At 37.6% G+C, this 21568-nt stretch overlaps 2 protein-coding genes and 4 long non-coding RNA genes across 13 annotated transcripts; 4 read left to right on the forward strand and 2 right to left on the reverse strand.

Moving 5' to 3' along the window:
- Positions 1 to 1835: 1835 nt before the first annotated feature.
- On the reverse strand, positions 1836 to 8274 carry LOC124201434. 2 transcript variants are annotated; one of them, XM_046597757.1, is made up of 20 exons: positions 8020 to 8274; positions 7869 to 7946; positions 7737 to 7802; positions 7587 to 7655; positions 7410 to 7530; positions 7134 to 7303; positions 6923 to 7064; positions 6724 to 6860; positions 6490 to 6619; positions 6227 to 6375; positions 6025 to 6151; positions 5787 to 5941; positions 4950 to 5708; positions 4165 to 4887; positions 3973 to 4099; positions 3733 to 3890; positions 2894 to 3640; positions 2683 to 2824; positions 2327 to 2605; positions 1836 to 2259 (listed from the first exon to the last, which is right to left on the reverse strand). In XM_046597757.1, exons 1-20 carry the CDS (start codon positions 8135 to 8137, stop codon positions 2199 to 2201), a joined length of 4458 nt encoding a protein of 1485 aa, XP_046453713.1. In that variant the 5' UTR covers positions 8138 to 8274; the 3' UTR covers positions 1836 to 2198. The 2 variants fall into 2 exon arrangements, with proteins under 2 accessions (XP_046453713.1, XP_046453712.1); XM_046597756.1 differs by having other exon boundaries at positions 1836 to 2118; positions 8020 to 8272.
- A 349-nt stretch (positions 8275 to 8623) lies between these two features.
- On the forward strand, positions 8624 to 11580 carry LOC124201565. Of its 5 annotated transcripts, XR_006877603.1 has the most exons (6): positions 8624 to 8825; positions 8900 to 8955; positions 9091 to 11052; positions 11158 to 11270; positions 11362 to 11392; positions 11503 to 11574. It is a non-coding gene; the product is annotated as an uncharacterized LOC124201565 (long non-coding RNA). The 5 variants fall into 5 exon arrangements; XR_006877600.1 differs by having other exon boundaries at positions 9091 to 11270; XR_006877601.1 differs by having other exon boundaries at positions 9091 to 11270; positions 11462 to 11523.
- A 190-nt stretch (positions 11581 to 11770) lies between these two features.
- LOC124201632 lies at positions 11771 to 12557 on the forward strand. The gene is made up of 4 exons (XR_006877628.1): positions 11771 to 11829; positions 11908 to 12064; positions 12133 to 12321; positions 12394 to 12557. It is a non-coding gene; the product is annotated as an uncharacterized LOC124201632 (long non-coding RNA).
- A 50-nt stretch (positions 12558 to 12607) lies between these two features.
- Positions 12608 to 14702, forward strand: LOC124188952 (protein flightless-1-like; the record flags this gene model as incomplete). The annotated part of the gene is given in 8 exon segments (XM_046581890.1): positions 12608 to 12748; positions 12814 to 13095; positions 13152 to 13172; positions 13174 to 13364; positions 13427 to 13553; positions 14021 to 14203; positions 14262 to 14375; positions 14446 to 14702. Coding segments are annotated over 8 exon segments (1191 nt in total), but the record flags the coding sequence as incomplete, so codon positions are not given.
- Positions 14703 to 15300: 598 nt separating this feature from the next.
- Positions 15301 to 16949, forward strand: LOC124201606. 3 transcript variants are annotated; one of them, XR_006877610.1, is made up of 5 exons: positions 15301 to 15418; positions 15488 to 15631; positions 15692 to 15910; positions 16244 to 16496; positions 16889 to 16949. It is a non-coding gene; the product is annotated as an uncharacterized LOC124201606 (long non-coding RNA). The 3 variants fall into 3 exon arrangements; XR_006877609.1 differs by having other exon boundaries at positions 15318 to 15425; positions 15488 to 15636; XR_006877606.1 differs by having other exon boundaries at positions 15319 to 15425.
- Positions 16950 to 18983: 2034 nt separating this feature from the next.
- On the reverse strand, positions 18984 to 20937 carry LOC124201659. Its single transcript, XR_006877633.1, has 4 exons — positions 20792 to 20937; positions 20571 to 20719; positions 19993 to 20173; positions 18984 to 19040 (listed from the first exon to the last, which is right to left on the reverse strand). It is a non-coding gene; the product is annotated as an uncharacterized LOC124201659 (long non-coding RNA).
- Between the last annotated feature and the right edge of the window lie 631 nt (positions 20938 to 21568).

Here is a 21568-nt window from a genome sequence, read left to right on the forward strand (position 1 = left end):
AGGAAAATGGACTAGTGACACAGCAACGTTCGTTTTGTGGACACAGTCTTGACTATTTTCGAACCGTACTCCATAACACATGCTGGGAACTTGGAAGTTGAGTCGTTTTTTTTTTTTCCTTTGAACGGGACCGAGGGGATATTGGAGTAGAACGGGCATGTTATAGAAACGAAAGTAGACAAGTACGGGTCTTTATGGGGAACGAAAGAGATCAAGAGAAAGAAAATGTCGTCAAACCACAGCGGTGTTGTCCCGACATCGACCGCACGTAAACATTCGCCCTTCAGAGCCTATTTACCGAGAAAATGATCCCCCCACACGACAGGATTCATCGATCACACTCGCTAAATTCCATTGCGAAAGAAATGAAACTGTGTGAAACGTACCGAAAAATAGGAGAAGAAGAAACAGCGGTACAATCTTTTGCGAAGTGAAATAAAGTCTAGATTCCGAGATTTCTTATTGATATTCCTAATAAATTTGGGTTTTCCTCGTTTCCCCGTCTACGTTTTCAAACCAATTATAGGCCGGCAATTAGGTTTTTCAAATAACATGAGACGGTAGATGTGTGCCAGAAACTGCCGACTCGTCAAATCCGGACTCGTCGTGTGTGTTCTTTTTGTGTGTTCGTTTAATCAATTCAGAGAATAAACACTCACAACTAAGAATATAAGGATCGGGATACCGGGAATTGTGGGATGGAAATGTATGGTGGGAACTATCGAAAATTAATCTAGAAATACAACCGCCGCCTACCGATAGTGTAGTCAAAGTTTATCGTCAAACCGATGATTAATATTTGTTTGTTTTCTTGTACAGTAGCTTATTTGAGGCAACTTTGTAAAGGACCCGCCTTTCAATCGTACGAAGGGGATTCTCTTCAGCTATCGCAAGTGCGAGATGTTTCCTTCCTGTGGACATTTACGCCACATGTACGCCACATGTTAAGTCGGGATCCGGGTGAAAATGGGACGAACGAACAACAACTCTGGAAGACATAAAGGCCGGATAACAGTAAATGCTAAAAAAACTGACTTTGTGACTGAATATGTACTTGAACAACCGAGACTGGGTCATTAAAGAATCAGCGCTTGCCTCATTTCAGCACGCATGCTTTCACGGTTTCCTAGTTACGAGTTCTTTTGATTCCACCCACCGGAGTTGTGTCGTGCATTTTTTTTATTGATAAGTGAACCAAAAAATTCGCCGTGTAAAAAAAAAAACTGAATTTTCTTCTACAGAAGATTGCCAATACTATTTATCATGATTGCCATTGATTTGATCTAATGAATAATTTAATCATCCCTTCAAATGTTAGCCGAAATTCGACTGAGTGAAGCAGATTGTCGTGAAAAGTAAAATCTTTTACAATTCACGTTCTTTTGTTTTGAAATGAGAAAATAAGTTGACCTACCTTGTTTACTGCGTCCCGGAAGTTCTTGTTACCTACTGAGCCCAAGCAATTCGCATAGTGAATATTTTAACCAGTTTGGATTTTTATCAGATTGCATAGAAAATTGTTGAAGCTGGCTCGACATTAATTTAAGTACTATTATTGCTTTTTTAAAAATCCTATAACAATCCTTTCCGCTCAAGCTTTAATCGAATACTATTTATAATAGGCTTTCTTTGAATTTAAGAGCAACTGTAATAGCACAGCAAACTGTTCACAGTAATAGCTCTTTCTTCCCTCTTTTTAGGTCACAAGTAAGAAGAATTAGAATTTTATGATAAAGAAAACTTACTACGATTCTTCAAGTTAATGTATTACATAGCTTTACGAATCAGTTGTAAGAAGCACTTCAACGTATTAATGTTGAATTCCAAGCTAAAAATTTTTTGAATTCGAATAATTTGATAATTTATTGGAAGGCATCAAACAAATGAGAAGTAAACGTAAACGTTAAATGTTTAAAGAATTTAGGCTAAACATGTAATAAATGCTAAAAAATGATGGTTTCCTCCGCTCAAATGCAGCATCAGGAAATCAGCTTCGGTTTCACAGTTTAGAAGACCACGCCCGATAGATGAGACTCAGCAGATACGGATAGAGCCTTTGGTCGGGCGTTGATTTTTTTCTCTTGTTTCTTGAGGTCTAACTTTCCGGATTCAATACTCCTTTAAACAGAAATTAAATTGTGTAACAAATGAGGGCTGGCTTTTTGGGCGCAATATCAATGGGCACTAATTTTTAAAGACTATATATAAATATCCCGAAAGCGTTGGATGTAACGTTCGTCACGTTCCGATTGATCGCAACTATGAAAAATAACAAGTGTTGGCCAAACAAAATAAATTCGTATGAGTATATAACACTAATATTTACCGTTTGCGGATTCCGAAAGCAATTCCTACGATAACGCCAAGAAGAATGGAGCCGAACATCGATAGGCAGATTATTATTGTAACTGAAGTTGAGGTGTCCCGGAAAGTAGAACGCCCGTAAGAATGACATGAATTGCGAGCTTGATCTGGCAGAGTTGAAACTTTTTGAACGACGGAGCCAGCTGAGACCGTATACACAGTGCATGAAGTTAGATTGTCAGGACTCGTCCAAAGCCTTGTGCATTTCATTTCGTCACATTCCAAGGTAAGAGTTAACGGACTAAAGAACGAAAAATATTGCCCATAAGAAATTTCATTTCAATTAAACGGAAACTGCATTTTTTTAATGAGTTTTACTTAATTTCAGTTTCAGTTCCATCCAATTCTACTGTCGTCGACACTTGACCCATATCAACATAATCTATACATTCGCGAAGGAAAGACCATTCCAAGCTGAAACTGTTAGAAGTTACATTTGTAACATTCGGTACGTTGACAACTATGAATTAAATAGTAAAAAAATGTTAACATAAATTTGTAAATCATTTTAAGTCAACGTAAAAATTACCGAGTGGAATGTGAAGATATTTCGATTGGGCATAAGCTTCAACCGATCCCAAGTTGCCATGGACCGGAATTACCGCCACCAAATAACTCGAACACGACAAAAAGGTAAAATCTTTCTCACTTTTAAAGGTGTTGTACGAGTTATTGCATTGTAACAAGTGTCCGTTTTCTAGCTTGACACTACGTTCAAAAGATGTCGTCTCTTTATCAGCGAAGGAGCATTCAGACGGAAATCGGATGAGGTACATGTCATCGGCGGTGCTGTTGATTCGAACTTCCCATGACAAAGAATTAACCAGCAAACACTCCGGGTCATTCCAGTTCATCAGTACCGTTTGCTGCTTATTGCTGTCGATCACTTTGACTTCAGGTACCGTCATTTCTTTTTCGCTTCTTAAGAGGGGATTTAGCTTCATACTAGCCCAGCTTACTTTATCGGCGAAAGAAACGTCTTCGTATTTCGGATGGAAATTGAACTGCAGCGCCTCGCACTTGTCCATTCTATTAATTGCGATTTGTGTTGAACAAACTGTTGATGACGGATCTCTATTGCTAGTCGTAAGTCCGCAAAGTAGAACATGTTGAATGGGAGGATTGACGTCCGGAAGCTGAAATTCAATCGCAACTAGCCGTGCGGAACAGCGCTTATCAAACGTATTAAATGTCATCGCAATATCCAGGTTATTGTTGGTAGTAATAGCTGTCGTTACAGAAATCTTTTCTGGGGAGATCTTCAACTCATTATCCCCTACAATATAATTAGCGTTTATTCGAAATATAATTACCCATTTTCCCAATACGGCGAATTCCTCGAAATAAGCTTTTAAAAAGTCACAATACCTGGGAGTGTAGTTAACTTGAGATCGGTTGATCCAACACGAACGGTGTAATCGGAACAAGGTGCCAACATCATTTTGCTTGGGCTGATACTCCTAGTCATTCGACATACGACTTCGTCACAAACCGTAGTATTAGATCCTGAAGTGTCGTTTGAGGGCCTATCAACAGACACGGCCTTTTAATCCATTTACAAACACCAATGGTAAACTATTAATTTAGTGTCTAGAAGTAGAAACATACTTGATGGATAAAATGGTTCCATTTACTTCCACATTTATTTCGAATGAATTTGAACAGCGCGATGGTATGGTCCAATAGAATTCGAAATTGTTTGATGTAACATCAACAATTTTTACGTCTGCCAAGTCTATTGTTAAGAAACATAATTTGTCACTTCTTATTGTGTTACGAAAATATTTAAAGTTTTGTTACTGGAAGGATTGAAGAGCGAAGTGAAGTTGTCTGATTGTGAAAACTCCACCAGCTGTACAGGTGATAGCCCCTCGACAACCGGCGTTACAATAACGGAGTAATTAGTGCATGGAAAAAGATCGATATCGTAATTTTTCCGATTCGTCTCACACACAACTTGACCTCCTTCTAAGTAAACTTTGTGACCTCTTGAGAGTTCGTTGCGTCCGTTCGTATCAGAACAGTTGTACGGAATGTTCAAGGTCCGAAATAGACTTCCATTCGCTTGGCGAAATTCCATATTCCAAGAAGATACGACTCCGTTCAGACAAATAGGATCTTTCCATTGTAGTTGCAACATGTGTCGACCGATTTCTTTTATTTTCAGACTATCCGTGGAAGTCTTACTCTTGTTTCCATTTTCTTCCACTAACGGAGGAAGGGTTTTGTTGAACCAAAATATCTGGTCCGTGTACGTTTTTGAATATTTTAACCCGACATTAACGGCAAGAGGTCGACACAAGTTTAAATGATTGAATTCGACTTTGCCTTGGCAACTGATGCTCTTGTTACACGAAATACTCTGCTGTTTAATTTTAGCGTTAGGTACGTTGAACGCAGCCGATATTATGCGATCGTCACACGGACAGTATTTCTTTTGTACGCCAAGTTTCAATTCCCATTTTTTGCCTATCGAATGAGATGCAGACACTTGTATATTATCGGGTGACAAGCTTTCTAGTTCTGAAATTGAAGATAATTTTTGTTAGTGACTTGTAACATTGCAAACCAGTGTCTACACTTACGCAGATGAATGAACTCGGTAATGAAAGTGCTCGTTGCTGAATTTTCGCTAAGGGGTTCCGGATCGCCAATTTTCAGTGGTTTCCCCGTAACGGAGTAATTAGTGCATGGTGTCAATAGGAAGGGTTTGATTATTTTATCGGGCTGTTTCTTTCCGTCAGAACATGTTATTTCCCCGTCGTGAATGGTAATTGAACTTTTCGACAGGTCACTGTTCGACCTTGCGCACTGAGAAGCAATTGTCAAGTGGTATTCCAGCGGTTCTTTAGTGCCAGACGAGACGATTGTCAAGTTTGTTGGATAAGTTGCCGATCCTCGAAAACAAAGAGGATTTCTCCATTCTAACGTCATAAGTTGGTGACTTGCGTTAGCCCTTACAACAAGGTCAGTTAACCTTTCTTCATCACCCCACGATTCAGGTTTAATAGGTGTGAACGTTGTGTTTAACCAACTGCCTCGGTACAAACTGGCGTTCGCGTCCGATCTCCAATACACCGGTCGAATTCCGATGTTGTGTACCGGATTGCATATAATATCTGGTGGGTCTATTGGAATGACCACGGTACAGTTTTTTCGAATACCATTTTCGTTGTTGGTACACGGTAAAAGCTTGGCCTTTGATGGTAGATCTAAAAATTGCAATTCGATCGAATTCTTCCATTCACCGCAGCTTCGTTGTATTCCCTCAAAAGCTACGGAGATGACGAGTGTTCCATTCGTAGTGTAGGTAGATGCTAATGGACGTAAGAAGGCTGTGGGCGCTAAAATGGAAAATAAAAATAATTACGCTTGAAGTAAATCTGAATTTAGAAGGCTTATCAGTTTCTTTGAATATTTACGTGGTGGTGTTTCGAAAGTTGTTATCTCGTTACTTCCGTCTATCTCCACGTCATATCTATTGCATGGAAGTAACTCGTTGCGGTCTCTAGATAAATTGACGCTACACTGCTGAGAATCGTCATCACACTGGGCGTCAACATTGCTGAGATTCCTCCTAAATTAATGTCCGATGATTTAGAGGCACACGTAATTAATTCGCAAATTTCAAGCTTTATATTTAGTGTGTTATCTATTTACTGCTGAGTTGCTCCGTCCGTTAATGCTATCGAAAAGGTTGTCTCGTCAAAAAGGCACCCTGATTTCCAAGACAAACTGACTGGATCGTCCAAGTCACCGGTGTATGCGCTTGCGAAATCCAACACTCCTACAAATAGACAATGGGCGTTATTTGTCAAAATTTCCTGTAGAACTACACTTTTATAGAGAAAAAAAAATTCACTTGGTCGCAGTAATTTCAGAGGAGAGGAGTTCGGATTGCTTGATTTTATCCAGTGTGTTACGCAAGGCTCTACTTCGTACGCGTACTCACAAAATCCTTTATGACAATAGTCATTTGGGGAAGCGTTCAACACGAGTTTATTATATGACCTGCCAATTGAAGGGCAGGTTAATGCTTACCAACGAACATTTAAAAAAAAAATGTTTCCGAAAATTTTAATGAATTTCTCTTAGGTTTATTTAATAATTTGATGCTGGACTTACGGTTTCTCGAGCGAGTTTGTCTTTGCCATGAGCAAGACGGGATCATTTTGGCAATTAACGGGAGTGATAGACCAGCGCAATAAGTATTGATTTTTCCATGGAATTGCTTCCGCACTCAAATTCTTTGTAGCTATTGCAACATAAGATTCATTTTTATTTTTAACACACAATGAATTTGCTAGCGATTACTGTAGCTTCCTTAGAATTATTAATTGTGTTAAGATGAATACTTACTTGGAGGAGTATTTATTATCCGGAGGTCGCTTCCGTCTATCTTTAAAGAATACTTGGAACAAGGAGTGGTGCGTAATTTTTCCGTTGTTGTCACGCATGTTCTATTTTCACATGTCGCATTCAGTTTTTCATACTTCCTATGGTAAAACAAGTGAGCGACAATTGTTTGGAACGCGTTTGTTTTTATTTGGTTGTTTACGGTGCTGATGTCTTCATGTCGGCAAGTGTCACGAAAACTGGTACCATAAAATCGCTGTCGCAAGTGATTTTCCAACGCAGTTTAATTGGTGAATTGCTCATTTCCGAAAGGTCTTCACGCAAGCTTGAAGGGTCGACACCAACTAAATTATATAAATGTTATCGAAAACGTTATTTCTTCCACGTGTATTGTTTTTGAACGTGTTTCTTACCAGTGGTCACAATTTCTGTATTTCGTTCACCACCAAGACGAAATTGGTAATTGGAACAAGATTTTACAGCAATGGTGAAATTGCATTTTCCTAGCAAGTCTGAGTACTTGTGACAGATTTCCTTACTCATAGAAACTCTTTGGTTCATAGCAAGCAACTCGGTTTTGAATCTGCGGTAAATATTATAGAACTTAATGGCTGCTGCTTATTCTATGCGCAACATTTCTATTAACAATGCTACAATCCGAAAAAAAAAATCGAGACTATTTATCTTACTTGTTTATTGTTGATATGTTGAGAAGTCGATTTGAATCCAAACCATTGGTGGCGTTCATAATCGTCCATTCGAGGTATACCGTGCTCTCGTTTACAGTCTTCATTCGAAAATGTAACATTCCTAATCAAAGCAATTTTTACTTGGTAATTTTCACTGTATTATTGTCTTTATTTTACTAAATTGGTAGAAGAGTTTATCTATTTCCTCTGCTTCAGAATTTTCGACAGTTGTTGTTTCTGAATCGTCTAAGGGATGAGTTTTATTGAAATGTATTATTAGATAGTTAATCACAAGGTGGTTCTGTTTAATATTAAAACAGTTCATACCTCGCTGGGTGACCGGCCCAAAAACTTTCGAGATATCTTCAGACGAATCGCTGTCCGATTCTGGGTCTGAGAGAAAAGCAATATTCAGGAAATAGCTGCACCATTTTAATTATATAGTATACTTTATCATACCCGCTTGGCTAACTGGTTCATAAGTCATTTCGTCATTTTCGCCATGAAGCCAAGTGTCGATACTTTTTTCGTCCACATCTGTACTCGATAAATTAACACAAGTTTATTTGATCACTTAAAACACTAATCTTACGGAATTTTTTTAGATTACCTTGCCCTTCAGTCAAGGATGATAGCTCGCCTAGGATCGATATTCCGGGATTTTCTGAAGTGACTATGACTAGGAAGAGAGCAGCTGTCATCCAGACGATGAAAAAGTGATTGGCCATCCTCGTAAGTAAAATCACTGATAAGCTACGTTAATGGTATCGAGGTTTCATGCGGAGGATTCGAAGTTCACTGTCGGTTGTAAACTGATTTTTATTTTTGAACAATCTTACCGTTTGCTTCTTTAGGCGAACACGCAATAGGAAATCTCTCGTTTGAAAGGAAGTTCGAATAACCTCAACGGATGTGTTTAATCTTTCGTTTCGACACGGACGGACATCGACACGGTTTATTTTGCATTTTAGAGGGAAAAACTTACGTAATGCTAGAGCTTGTATCCTTCTTGACAAAAGAAAAAACATTGTTCGTTCTAGAAACTGTGTCGCAATTATGTCGATAAAACTTGGGTTGTTGTTCAAAACGCTACTTTTCTGTTTTCTTGCCAAAACACGAATACTCCAAGGAATATTTCAATCCTTTGTTCTTGGAAAGATGGAAGGCTTCGAATGGCCAACGTTGATCCTAGTCATCTAATATACCAAGTACATTTCCCATCGCATCTCATTCGATTGTGTGAACCGTAGACGTCAAGTGGACGCTCTGTCGTCTGTCATCTATTTTCGTAACGTAGTGATTTCGGTTGAGATACATGTATTCGTCTATTCATTTAATTGTCTATCCTCTATCGATTTCTTGGCAGCTGAGTGAGCATTCTACTCTTCTGAGCCATGTCACAGCCTTTCGTTAATGGTTAACACATTATCATATGGAATTCTAGCATATTAATTTTTTTGTTATTTATATTTTTTTATTTTACCATTCAGTTCCGATCATCGGAGAAGCTCGAGTCATCAACGTAGGTGGATGTCCTGCGTGTCGAGTAAGACAAGCTAATATATTCAAATTCGTCTTGATGTCCAATCTTAGCATATATTCTTGAGATATTTCCATTCTGTGTTGTAATTAGTGATTACCTTCTAATTTTTTTTGTTCTTTTTTATTACTTGATAACTAGGTGGGGGTAATGAAGTATTACTTCACTTGTCCAGGGATAATTCTTGCCATCTTATTCTTCCCGCTAGGTCTACTATGTCTTTTCGGATTACAGGAACAACGGTGTTCACATTGTGGAGTCGTGCTGTAACCTGTAATATACAGTAGGCCTACTTGGAATTAACTAGACATCAAAATATTTTTCTAATGAAATACTTCTACATCTGTGGATTAACGTGATTGTCTTTAAATAGTCGGGCAATCCTGATAATTGACTAAATGAGATTGTACACTGTACACATTAAAAATAATACTTGCAGAAGTAAAACATGCTGAAGTAACTTACATAAAATCTTTGTTCGTATTTTGCGCAAGTTCGTTGTCTAAACCGGTCTAAACCTCTATACGAAATTCAAGAAACATAAATATTTTTAAACAGAAAAGTAAGTAAAATATAGGCCACAGTGTCGAATTGCTTCACTGTGTCAAAAGTGATTTCAGTGTTCGATTTTGATTGTCCAGCAATTTCAAATAGGAAACATCTATCAAACAGTGGGTTGAATTAATTTTTTAAATAATTAATTAATTATCTATTGATTAACAAGTTTCTATTAACACATATTGAACTCGATTAACCGTAATTACAAAATGTATTTCTTACGAAACAGGATTTTGAAAACAATAAGAGTTGATGGTGGTAACGAAATATAGCACGAAATAGGGCACAAAAAACTAAAAATATTTAGATAGAAATTTAAAAAGAGAACGTAGGGGAGACAGGGACTGACATATTATTTAAACCGGTAAGGAGAGGAACGACTCACTAAACATATGAACTGGTGAGTGCCTGAGTGGTAACGAAACTCATTAAAGCAACTTAAAATTAAAAATGGCCACAATGGAAGGGCTGACGTGTCGCCCACTCGCTGTCTCAAACACAAGCCCCGCAGCTGGTACACCTGATATTTTTTTTGTTAGATTAGTTGAGTGGGAAAAACAAATTTTCTGTTCGGATTATACCGGTATTCTTTTGTACAAAACAGACAAAGGAGACCCAAAGGGAAACACACAATTGCACAGAAGACTCCAAAGCACGAAAAATGCGATTTAATGCAGCCATTCTGTGAACAATATGATAGAAAATGAAAAATAATTATTCGCGTGCGGTCAAGAATATGTGTGACAAGCTTATTACGTGACACATCTTGCAACTCGTATTTCCACTACTTCCTCCAATGTCGATTACTGTTGCCGTGTTCGAGGTACTTCGTTGAGCAACATATGGCACTTAAATTGAAAGGAGAAATGCACGAACATCCATTTTGATTTTTTTTATAAAGTAATGAATAAATAAGACCAGATTGAAATCGATGATTACCTTCTCTAGACACTGCTGAAATTTCTTCGTCAGACATGGTGCTGTGTGCGGTAGCTGCCATGAAAGAGACTGTGCTAGCCTACCTGTAGCAGGCGAAGCGTGAAAATTGTTTGTGGACTGAAGACGTATTGAAAAAAAACCAGAGGTACAAATAGGGGCATAGTAGACAATGCCACAGTAGACAATGCCACTATCGATGAATCGATGATAAGCGACATTTATTTAAAAAGCAAAATTAAACATTTTGAATTTCACTTTTTTGCTGAATGAATTTATTTTTGTCATTTATTTCTCGTTAGTAGTTTCTATGAGTGGATAATTATAAATAGCGAATAATGAAAAATGAATAACCAATTCTGGCTGCAAACGGGCAAACGGAATTTCACGAATACACTTCTCCTTAACCAATTTGGCAACCTCGATAGTCTTCTCGTCAAAACAAAAATGGAAAAAAGTCGTCGTGTCGTGTCGATTTTACATCATACTTCACAGGATCATTTCTGTAGTGTCGATTTTACTCATCGTATGGTTGTGGTTTCTATTTCTATAATATGAAGAAATTCTATAATATTCTTAATGTGAAGTCACGAATCTTATCTAAAAATGGTAATTAACAAACTGTCTGGCAAGGGAAATCCTTGTCAAATTGGGACAATTCTTCAGAGAAAAGGCAAAATCCTATTGTGAGTATTTTTTGGTGTGTTCTGAAAGGATTCACATTCACCCGACCTAGTCAATTGATAACGAGTTAGGCCACTTTAAACAGTGGTCCCTTCCGTCCGCTGGACACACCTGTAGTTACCCACGACGGGATTTATTCCCAGGTACCAAACAATTAACTTGTTTATGTAGATTATCTACTGATAATCTATTTTACTTTAAACTCTGTGTCTGAAATAATAATTCCGAAATCAGGCCCTCCTTGCGTGCGAGTCGCTAACAAAAAGTATTACTTGTGCGTTTCTGTTTTCCTTTATTTCATGCTAAAACATATATTCTTCTCATGCTTTATTAGGATTAATCTTAATTATCAGCTGTTTCTATTGAACTTGCTAGATCACCGACCCCAGCATGGACCAATCTCTCATTCCATCTTCTAGAGAATCTTGGATACGTATAACTGATTGGTGGTTTCATGTGTAAGTTCACTTGTAGTGTTACTTCGAATCACTTCATTAATTGCAGTCTAATATGAATTTTGTTTTATTTACAGGTTTCTAAATTGGCATGACTGACTTTATGAGAAGCTATGTCCTTTCAAGAAAAAGGACTTACAGTCAACAAGATTCCTTGTTTGCTAACCCGTTGGCTGCTACCCTTGAATCTCCCTATTTGTCAACAACAAAAAAAGAGGTTAAATATTGTGATCATGCTATCATCATTGTAAGTTGTGTTTACATTGAATTTAGAGAAGTTGTCATACTAATAGCAATTTTAACGATTGTTTGGTTTCTTATTTAGATGTTGCCTATAAGACCAAATGTGGGGCATCTGGTTATCCCTCCAAAATAAGGCAATGACCACACGCGGATGTTCAACGCGGATCATTCGTTTTGTGATCGAACTTGACTCTTTCCATCTTCTGGATTGCTTAGGAAAGCTGATTGGTGTTACCTGTGTAACTTCATTGCCATGTCACTGAATTTAAATTTTCTTTACATTTTGTTTCTTGATTTAACCATTTAGGTAATGACCGAGAAGATGCGGCCTACATGAACATCATTTAGGCGGCCAGAATCATTCGACTACCCAACCGGCTTCTACTACCCTGCTCTGAATACAGCACGGAGTTTTACCCTTCAGATTTTTGGCTGTTCGCGATGTGTGATGGCGTTTCCTTGGACGAGATGATGATTTTGGCGAGAAAAATATTGCGTGAGTATATACTTAAAACTGTTTGATAATTCGTTTACTTATTTATTTATTTTTTTATTTTTTTATTTACAGGTTCTAACCTTCAGGTTCCTAAATCTGCATGACAGTCTTAATGAAAAGTATTGTTCTTTCAAGAAAGTCAACAAGGTCCTTTGTTTGCTAACCAAATGGCTGCTACCCTTGAATCTCCCTATTTAGGTCCTTACGGCTTACACTGTCCCTCTTGATTTGAGGTATTGCTTTTTGTCGCTATACAATCTTTTTGAAAATGATTGTCATCCAAATAAATGTTCATTCTGCTTACAGGCTTCGCTTCAGAATTTCAAAATTTCAGGTAGATATTTCGGCCTTATTTACCCCGCGGCAACCGCCTATGTCAGCAACTGAGGCACAACAACTATCAGACGATTGGAATGAAGACCTTGAGGTACCGTTACATAAATAATGTTGTAAACTCATAGTATTTTAAAATCATTTTATTGTTTTTTTTAGGCCATGGAAGCATTTGTCTTGGAAAATAAGAAGTTTGTTCGATTACCAGAGGAAGACATTGGGCATTTCTACAGTGGGGATTGCTATGTCTTTCTCTGTCGATATTAGATTCCTGCAACCGATGCGGATCCAGATGCGAAAAATGAAGACGACGATCCTCAGGATGACTTTCAGTGTGTCGTTTATTTTTGGCAGGGAAGGGACGCTTCTGATATGGGATGGCTCACGTTTACGTTCAGTTTGCAGAAAAAGTTTGAATCTCTCTTTGGTACCAAGCTAGAGGTATTTAAACCATGACTTTAGTCGAATTACTGGTCTCAAAATTATTATTTTGTTAGGTGGTACGAACGAGACAACAAGCAGGAGAACTTAAAGTTTTTGGCTCATTTTCATCGCAAATTTGTTATTCATCGAGGCAAACGAAAACCAGTCAAAGGAGACGACTGGACTGTTCCTACAGAGTTTTTCCAGATCCGTAGCTCTGGTTCTACACTTTGCACTAGATGCATACAAATTCAAGCGGATTCGTCACTTTTAAATTCGTGTTTTTGGTATTACGCAATCATATTTGTTAATTGCTTTATATATTTTTTTCTTTTTAAATATTTTATAGCTATATTTTGAAAGTGCCTTTTGATAAAGAGGATCGCAGTGGAATTGTCTACGTTTGGGTTGGAAATAGAGCTGATCCGGAAGAGGCTCGGATTACGGAAGAGATAGCACGGGAGATGTATGATGGGGTAAGAAGAATTCAAAATTACCGTTATCAGTTTTCCAAGTCGGAACAAAAGGAGTCGCTCTTTGTGTATTATTGAGTGAAAGAACCTTGTGATTAATTTGGACGAGCTTTAGAAAAATGCAGGGGACCAAATCGTGATGGGTCGACTTACGCTTGATACTTAGGGGAAATCTCGATCTGACAGCCACCGTCATCTCACCATTCAATCCCAGACGAGTGTAAAGACAAAAATACTTCCACCCCGCTTGAATCGTGTCGCGTGGCTTGTTATTAGGTTATAGAACTTTTTAGGACCGCCAACGCTTCACAGCAACAATGATTCTCGACTGCATGGATTAAATCGGCCATCGTGGTTAACTGGTCAAAATATTAATGGAATGATACGCATGCTAGCTAGTTGAAAATTTTGCACACAAGTGCCCTACATTATTTTTAATCGGCTAATAATACAAAAAAATTTTCCTTTAGGAAAGATTTAGTCTGCAGGTGCTAAATGAAGGTGAGGAACCCGATAATTTCTTCTGGGTTGGTTTGGGAGAGCGCAAACCGTACGACACACAAGCCGATTTTCTTGACTACGCCAGACTTTTTCGATGTTCCAACGAACGAGGCTATTTTGCTGTCTCAGAAAAGTGCTCAGACTTTTGTCAGGTATTTTAAATGATTTTTTTTAAAGGAATAATGTATAAACTTTAAATTCAATCTATAGGATGATCTAGCAGATGAAGATAACATGCTGTTAGATAATGGTGATCAAGTATTCCTCTGGCTTGGTTCAAGAAGTTCTGAAGTGGAGGTCAAACTTACTTACAAAGCAGTACAAGTAATATACTCAACAAACATTGTAATTCAATCCAATTTGTTACTTACCGTTACCGAGATTATTGTTTTAGGTGTACATGCAACATTTACGAGTCCAGCAATCTCAACGACCGCGACAGTTGTTTCTAACCCTGAAATTCAAAGAGACTAAATGCTTCACTAAGTGCTTCCATGGCTGGTCAACCTGGAAACTCCCTGTTTGATTTTGTAAGCATAGCGTGCTTTTGCTTAAGTGTATAGGTTTTGCTTTTAATTACAATAATATTATTGCAACAAACATGTAACTGATAAAAATGTGAAATGTACTAAACAAACTTGTGTGAGTTAATACTATTTGTGTAAGTTTTTTTTGCTAACAATCAAGGGCATTGAACATATTGAATTTTGTTAATCATCGTCATCATCAGATGGAACAAAAAGGTCATTTTCTTCCAGAAAGCTGGCCACATCTTTACTGATAAGTGAACCAATGGTTATTCCTGTGGTAACTGCAACTGCCACTCCAGCAAATCCCAGTATTCCTTTTTTTTGAGGTGCTTCAAGGATTGATCCAGTCTCAGTAGTAACAATATTTCTGACTTGAATTCTATTTCGAACCAAAATGGTATTCGCCGAAAAATTCAGAAGTTTTCGAAGGCCAGTTGCAGCCATTTTCACGTTCTCGTATTGATCCGATTTGGGTGTGTATTCTTGCAAGACACTGGGGCGAACAATTGAACAAGGTCTAAAATATGAATAGATACGTTAAAAATGTATGTTTCAGGAAGTAAACGTCCGCAACACTGGTTTATTAAAAGGAGTTCTTATCATCTTATGTCTTTGGAGTTCTAATGCCGCATACAAAGAAATTTTTTTAAATTTAAAATATTGGGGTTCTATTGTCGGTGGAGTTCTACGGTCGCCATAATAGCGGATTGTCCCCCCATCCGCCAGGTGGCGCGAGTGTCTTCGTGAGGAAGAAATATTTGCCATTTGTCTCCGAGACTCTGACTGAAAGTGTCTTCCAAGTTGATTGGTGTCTATCTACATTTTTAGCCATTAAATGTAATTGGTAATGCTAGTTTGGATTTCTTAAATTTAATTAATCTTTGACGTCTCTGTCTGAATTTACAGGTAACCTGGCATATAATTTCTCTTGGCGAAATGTGATGACGTGGGTCGAAACTGCTGTCCATTTTGTCGAAATGTCGGCCATTGTTAGCTGTAGGCCATGCTGTAGGCCTACGTCTCATCTCGTGCAGAAACACTTCAGAGCTAGTAAAGTAATTTTTTTGATCAATCTCCCTGCAATAATGCAATAGGTTTTACTCTTATTAGTTGATTTTCAGGTCGGAGATGGAGATCCCTTTGCTCAACTGTTGCAGAAATTTAGAACACGACAAAGTCTGAGCTTCATGGCTGTATATCATTAATGTGGTTTTGTTGCAGCCAGCTGGGGAAAGGTGTGATCGAGTCATGGTTGAGTTGCAGCTTCTGCATGCAGTTTATCGAGCTGGTGCTATACCAAGTGTAACTGCTGGAAAACTTCTTGAATTGGTAATTTGATTGATATTATTGGTTGTAACTTGCGAAATCTTGTTTTTTTTGTTTTGTTTTTGTTTTATTTTGCATTCAACTGATTGCTACAGATTTAGTTAATGACTAGAGAGTAGACCCCTTTGCTTCTCTGTTGCAATTATGAGTTAAGACCATTATGGAAATGTTGATTACATTTGTTATTTTCAAGTTGGAAAACTTGACAACTACCAATTCCTTTGTAAGATTTATCAAGTAATTCTGATTGTATAGTTTAACTTCATACTTCTGTCGTTTTGTTATGTCACATGACATTATGTTCCTTGTTAGTAACTTGCTTTTGTTTTTCAATAGCCAGGTGAAGTCTGCGCTTCTTTGTTGCAGTCTAATGTGTGCATGGATTCGTTGCAGTCATCCAGTGAAAGGTGTGATTAAATTGAGCTGTTGCATGCAGTCTTTGGTGCTGATGTTGTCCTGGAGTGTGGGAGAGTCCCATGCTTCAAGTCTTCTGGGATCAGCTATATCTGAGTTGACGCTGGATCATGCTGCATTGTGGTTGCCGAAATATTGGACATCTAGTAGAACTGCAAGAAGACTCCTTGAAATGGTAATTTGATAAAAATTATAAGTTCTAACTTGGGAAGTATCATGCTTGGACTATTATAATTGCTTACATTGTTTAATTTTAACATTTGGGGATTTCATCATGTCAACAGCTCTTTCCTTTGATCATATGTAAATTGAGTTATGGATTGTTTAAGGGGAATTGGTTAACAAGATAGGCAGATACTGTAGAAGAATGTTTTTGTTTCGCTGCAGAGCACTACAAATTTCAAATGAATTAAATGAGTAATCTAGTTTCATGTAAATTTTTGTTTAAACTATAGTTATCAGATAGTTTTGCCATAGAATATTTGGGTGAACTCCATTTGAAGTGATTTTTTTTTTATTTTATACAAAATTTCCATTGATCAAACATTAATTTCATTTTGGTCACAGGTTTATGTTTACGTAGCAGTGATGTTGCTGTCCAATATGCATGTTGTTGCAGCCTATACTGGTGAAAGTTTTTTTGCATCGAGTTATGCTGTTGCTGTTCCTTGGTGCCGGACTGCTGGTGTTGTGCACAAAAGTTACATCCAGTTTTAATTGATATTTGCGTCTATGAAGTTAACCGTTTATATGTTGAGAATGAAAAAATAGTAATACGGGCCTACGGGGAATTTTTACGTTGAACAAATAATAAACATGTCTTCGCGATTGGGAAACCAGCGAGGAGGAGATTGGGGGGAGGGGGGCAATTGATTTTCATTAGCTAGAAGAAGTCGTGGTTTGTTTTAATAAGGTTGACATAAGATCCTTTGTCTATCACATCCATATACCTACCTATATAACCACATCTATTCCTCAAACCCCATAACTTCCACCAACATCCAATCCTTAAGCCCCATAACTTCCACCAACATCCATTCCTTAAGCCCCATAACTTCCACCAACATCCATCCCTTAAACCCCATAACTTCCACCAACACCCATTTCTTAAACCCCCATTTCCCCACAAATGTCAAATATCTATAATATGTAAATATTATTATTGAAATAAACCAATTATATAATTCATAAACCTCATTTTTATTCTGGAACATTTACAAAATAAATAATTCATTAAACAGAGCGTCCGGTTCGAGACAATTTTTTTTGTGCGAGGCTTTTTAGCAAGCAATCCGCCACCCAATTTGACAAAAAGTGATAGTTTGTTTTCACGGAAATTTCGTCAGACGGTTACAAAATTTCTAATTCAACAATCTGATGTAGAAATTTGCATCTAGTCTACTGGTGCAAATTGCGATTCTGTAAGCCTGATTAATTTAGGTGATGCGTTAAAAGCAATTGTGGGTTTTTTAACACATCTCCTAAATAATCAAGCTTAAAGAATCGCAATTTGCACCAGTAGACTAGATGCAAATTTCTACATGAGATTGTTGAATTAGAAATTTTGTAACCGTCTGACGAAATTTCCGTGAAAACAAACTATCACTTTTTGTCAAATTGGGTGGCGGATTGCTTGCTAAAACTCGCACATGCAGTGTCGGCGTAGATCCAGGGAGATTACCTGGAAATGGAAGAGGAGAGAAGAGTGCGAGGCAAGTTTTACTGGGGAGCGATTAGTCATACTAGGCTTCCGGGTTAGACTCATGACCCTCTAAAAGTTTTCGTCGGATCATGCGCCTTCCAAGTCCCCGTTCGACCAGAGCCCTCCCCTCCTCCTGGTTTCACAGCGGGTGAGTGACCACCGGCGGGCGTTGGTTAGTGGTTAGTTAGGGAAATGGGGCCAAAGAAGAAGGGAGCCCAGACATGCACTTGTTTTATCTAACAACTACACAATTTTTCAGTCTTGAATGACAGCATTCTCTTGAATTATAGCATCACCAATGGATGAAGTCCATGATAAGTAGCGAAGGAGTTACCCTGTAGACAGAATGAACATTTATTAGTTTGAGAATAATTTTTCAACAATATTTGAGCGACAGAAAGCAATACCTCAAATCAAGCTTAAGAAAGTAAAAAGGGAGATTCAAGGGAAGCAGCCAACAGGTTACCAAACAAGGTAGTACATTGTTGACTGTCAGTCAGTCCTTTTTCTTCAACATGACTTTACTTAAAGTCTGTCATGCAAATTTAGAAACCTATAGTTTCAAACCTGTAAATAAAAAATAAGAAAATTAAGTCACCCTGTTAATAATTTGTGTCATCAATGTACTTGAAAACTATGAAAATAAACTATCTAAAAGAATAATTAACAGTAATCAGTATACTGCAGTTGAAATCGTCTTATAACCATAGACGTGAGTGCAGATCAAAACTTTGAACTGCAACAAAGAAAGTTCCTTGACATGACAAGTGAACTTACACTTGAAACCACCAAACAGTTAGCCAAGGTTCTCTAGAAGATGGAATGAGAGATTTGTCCGTGATGGGGTGATCTAGCAAGTCCAATTCTTACAGCAGATAATTATAATGAATCCTAATAAAAGATGAGAAGATTGTATGTTTTTCAACAATACTGTAATAAAGCTAGTGTTGGTAGTTACCTGTGTCATTTCGATGGCACATTTTGAACAAAATAGTCAACGGTAGGCTACGTTTCCTCCTGTAAGTTGGAGAGAAACACTAAGGTTATCCAACATGAACACGGAATAGAACACATCACCGACAAGTTACAAACGAAATTACTCGAATTAACCTATGTGTCCATTTGTAACTTTCGAAGAAAATAGCTGTAGCTGAAGATAGATTTAGACGAGACGCCATAAGCCATTTGACAACACAATATTCCTTCACGCCATCTATTAGACACGTCCAAAACTCACTATCTAAAGGACCGGCTTTAGATAGTCACAAAAGTCACAAAAGTAAATCAAAAAGACCTTTTCTGTTTGCTTTAGCTGGCAAGGAGTCTTTAGAATTGTGCAGAGAACAAAGCTCACTTGCTAGTTTTATGCAAATTTTCCGGAAGTATACCGGAAGTAAGCGATAGCGCCTCAACCATTGAGCTGCCGACCAAATAAACCAAATATTCGTGATCTACGTGAAATTTGGGGTCGATTAGATGTAATTTAAACTAAATCCAGATTTTGGCCAAAATCGAGAATTTTCCTGAACTATAGTTCAGGAAAATTCTCAAAACCGGAAGTACGAAAACGTACAAAACAAAACATGAACTTTACCACAAATTTGACGAGGATCACGAATATGTGGTTATTTTGTGCGTCGAATGAATATTTACTGAACTACTGACTAAAATGAGAAAACCGGAAGTAGAAAAAAAATACATATTATTAAAAATCTAACAAGTGAGCTTTGTTCCTGAAATAGAAACTGACAGTTATCACAAAAAAGTTCTTTGTAGTAGTAGCGAGAAATTTCTTCAGAGAGGTGCAAAGTAAGATTCTGACAGGTAAAAAATTATCAAAGACCATGCCGTCTAACGTCAGAAAGAAGAAACGTTTAAAAAAAGTAACATGAAAACAATGTCCGCTCTAGCTCAGACACTAAATTGAAAGAACTAACAAACAAAGGTAACAAATAATTTTCATACTCACGTAATATTCACCCTGTCAAATTTCACCAAAAAGCCACCACGCAGCATGACACATCACAACAGACGAAATCCTCAAGGTGATAATAGACGCCAGTTCAACTTCTACACTGAGGAAAAGGCACTCAAGGCGGTGATATCCGTTCATGTACCTTGTCTGCAAGTGATTCCCGACGTTTCAGCACCTAGGCAACAGTACATACAGATAATAAGACATACAGTTAAGAAGTTAATATTAGATTGTGGACATGACTGTTTACTTAATCAAAAATTCTGTTACTGTGAAGGGAGGAAGACTGAATTAATAAAGTTTCCTGTATTATTTTACTTTGTAATGTAAACAAGCCTTAACCAAACTGTAAAATTTTAAGCTACATAATTTGAGAAATTCAAGGAAATATGCACTAGAAACACAACTCCTTGGACTAATAAGCTAGCACATTTGATTTGCATCACACATTATAAACTCATCACTGTACTAAACTACTAATTTTCAGAATGTATGAAGCCACTCTTTCAAGCAGTAAAAAAAATGTTTTACTGTCACAAAAAACCGAGAATTAGTGTCAATAGTGAAGTTACCTGTTTCATTCTCAACATTGGTACAGCCCTGGTAGAAATAATGGGTGACATTTTATGGCACGAAAGACAAAAACCACGTGGCTATATCTGTTCCGCATAAGCGAATGTTTCAGTTTTCACTGATTGTGGTAACCAGCCAATGAAGATCACTGTAAGAGAAAGAATTTTCAGATTTAAGTTTCTTGAACACTGAGTCATTAAATATGATCTCAACAGTTTACTCAACGCGATGCATTTAGATTCTTCGGTCTATTTTTCAAACCTTCAAATTAGTCCGTGCTGTATGTATACAAACAAGTATACAACACTACAACAGTAACAAAATGACAGAATCGCCCCCATCCCCAAACTGGCAAAACAACAATGCAGAAAAGAGCACGTCACCACAAGTTCTTCCGCTAGATGGCATGGCAGGCAACATTCCCGTTTTTTTTTAAATAAAATTCTACACATTGGTTATATCATCTACATGTGTATATCATTTAAAGTTACTTCATCGGTCATTGCTAACTTTTTTTAAAAATTATGGGTCAATTAGTTCGTTTGCATCGCCTCAATGCAACCAGTGATTCAAAAATAGAACAAGGGAAATTAAATAACTTGAATGAAATAGAAAAAGGCAACCCTTCCTTCCGCCTACTTTGGTGTATATTTACTTTAAAAAAAGTCCTCTACCTTGCGAACTAACGAAATAATTAATATAATAATTAATTCTTCTTGCTTTTACTATAGCTAGTGAACATTATATGTGCACCGAGAGGTTTTCCATCGAACAAGCGTTCATCGGGAAAGCCTATACAACACGTTGAATTGAAGGTAGTTTCCGCTCGGCAACGGACGAAAGAAATGAAAAAACAGAAAACATAATAACATTTTTAAGCAAACTGTGATTCGGCTTATCTTTGCATAGTAGCTCTGCTTGCCCTTTGTGAGACGTTCAAAGTGTAGGGGGTAGTCAATGTTATCTCCCTCAATAAGCCCACGATTGAACGTGGTCT

This window comes from Daphnia pulex, chromosome 2, assembly GCF_021134715.1.
Source record: "Daphnia pulex isolate KAP4 chromosome 2, ASM2113471v1".
NCBI classification, from domain to species: domain Eukaryota; kingdom Metazoa; phylum Arthropoda; class Branchiopoda; order Diplostraca; family Daphniidae; genus Daphnia; species Daphnia pulex.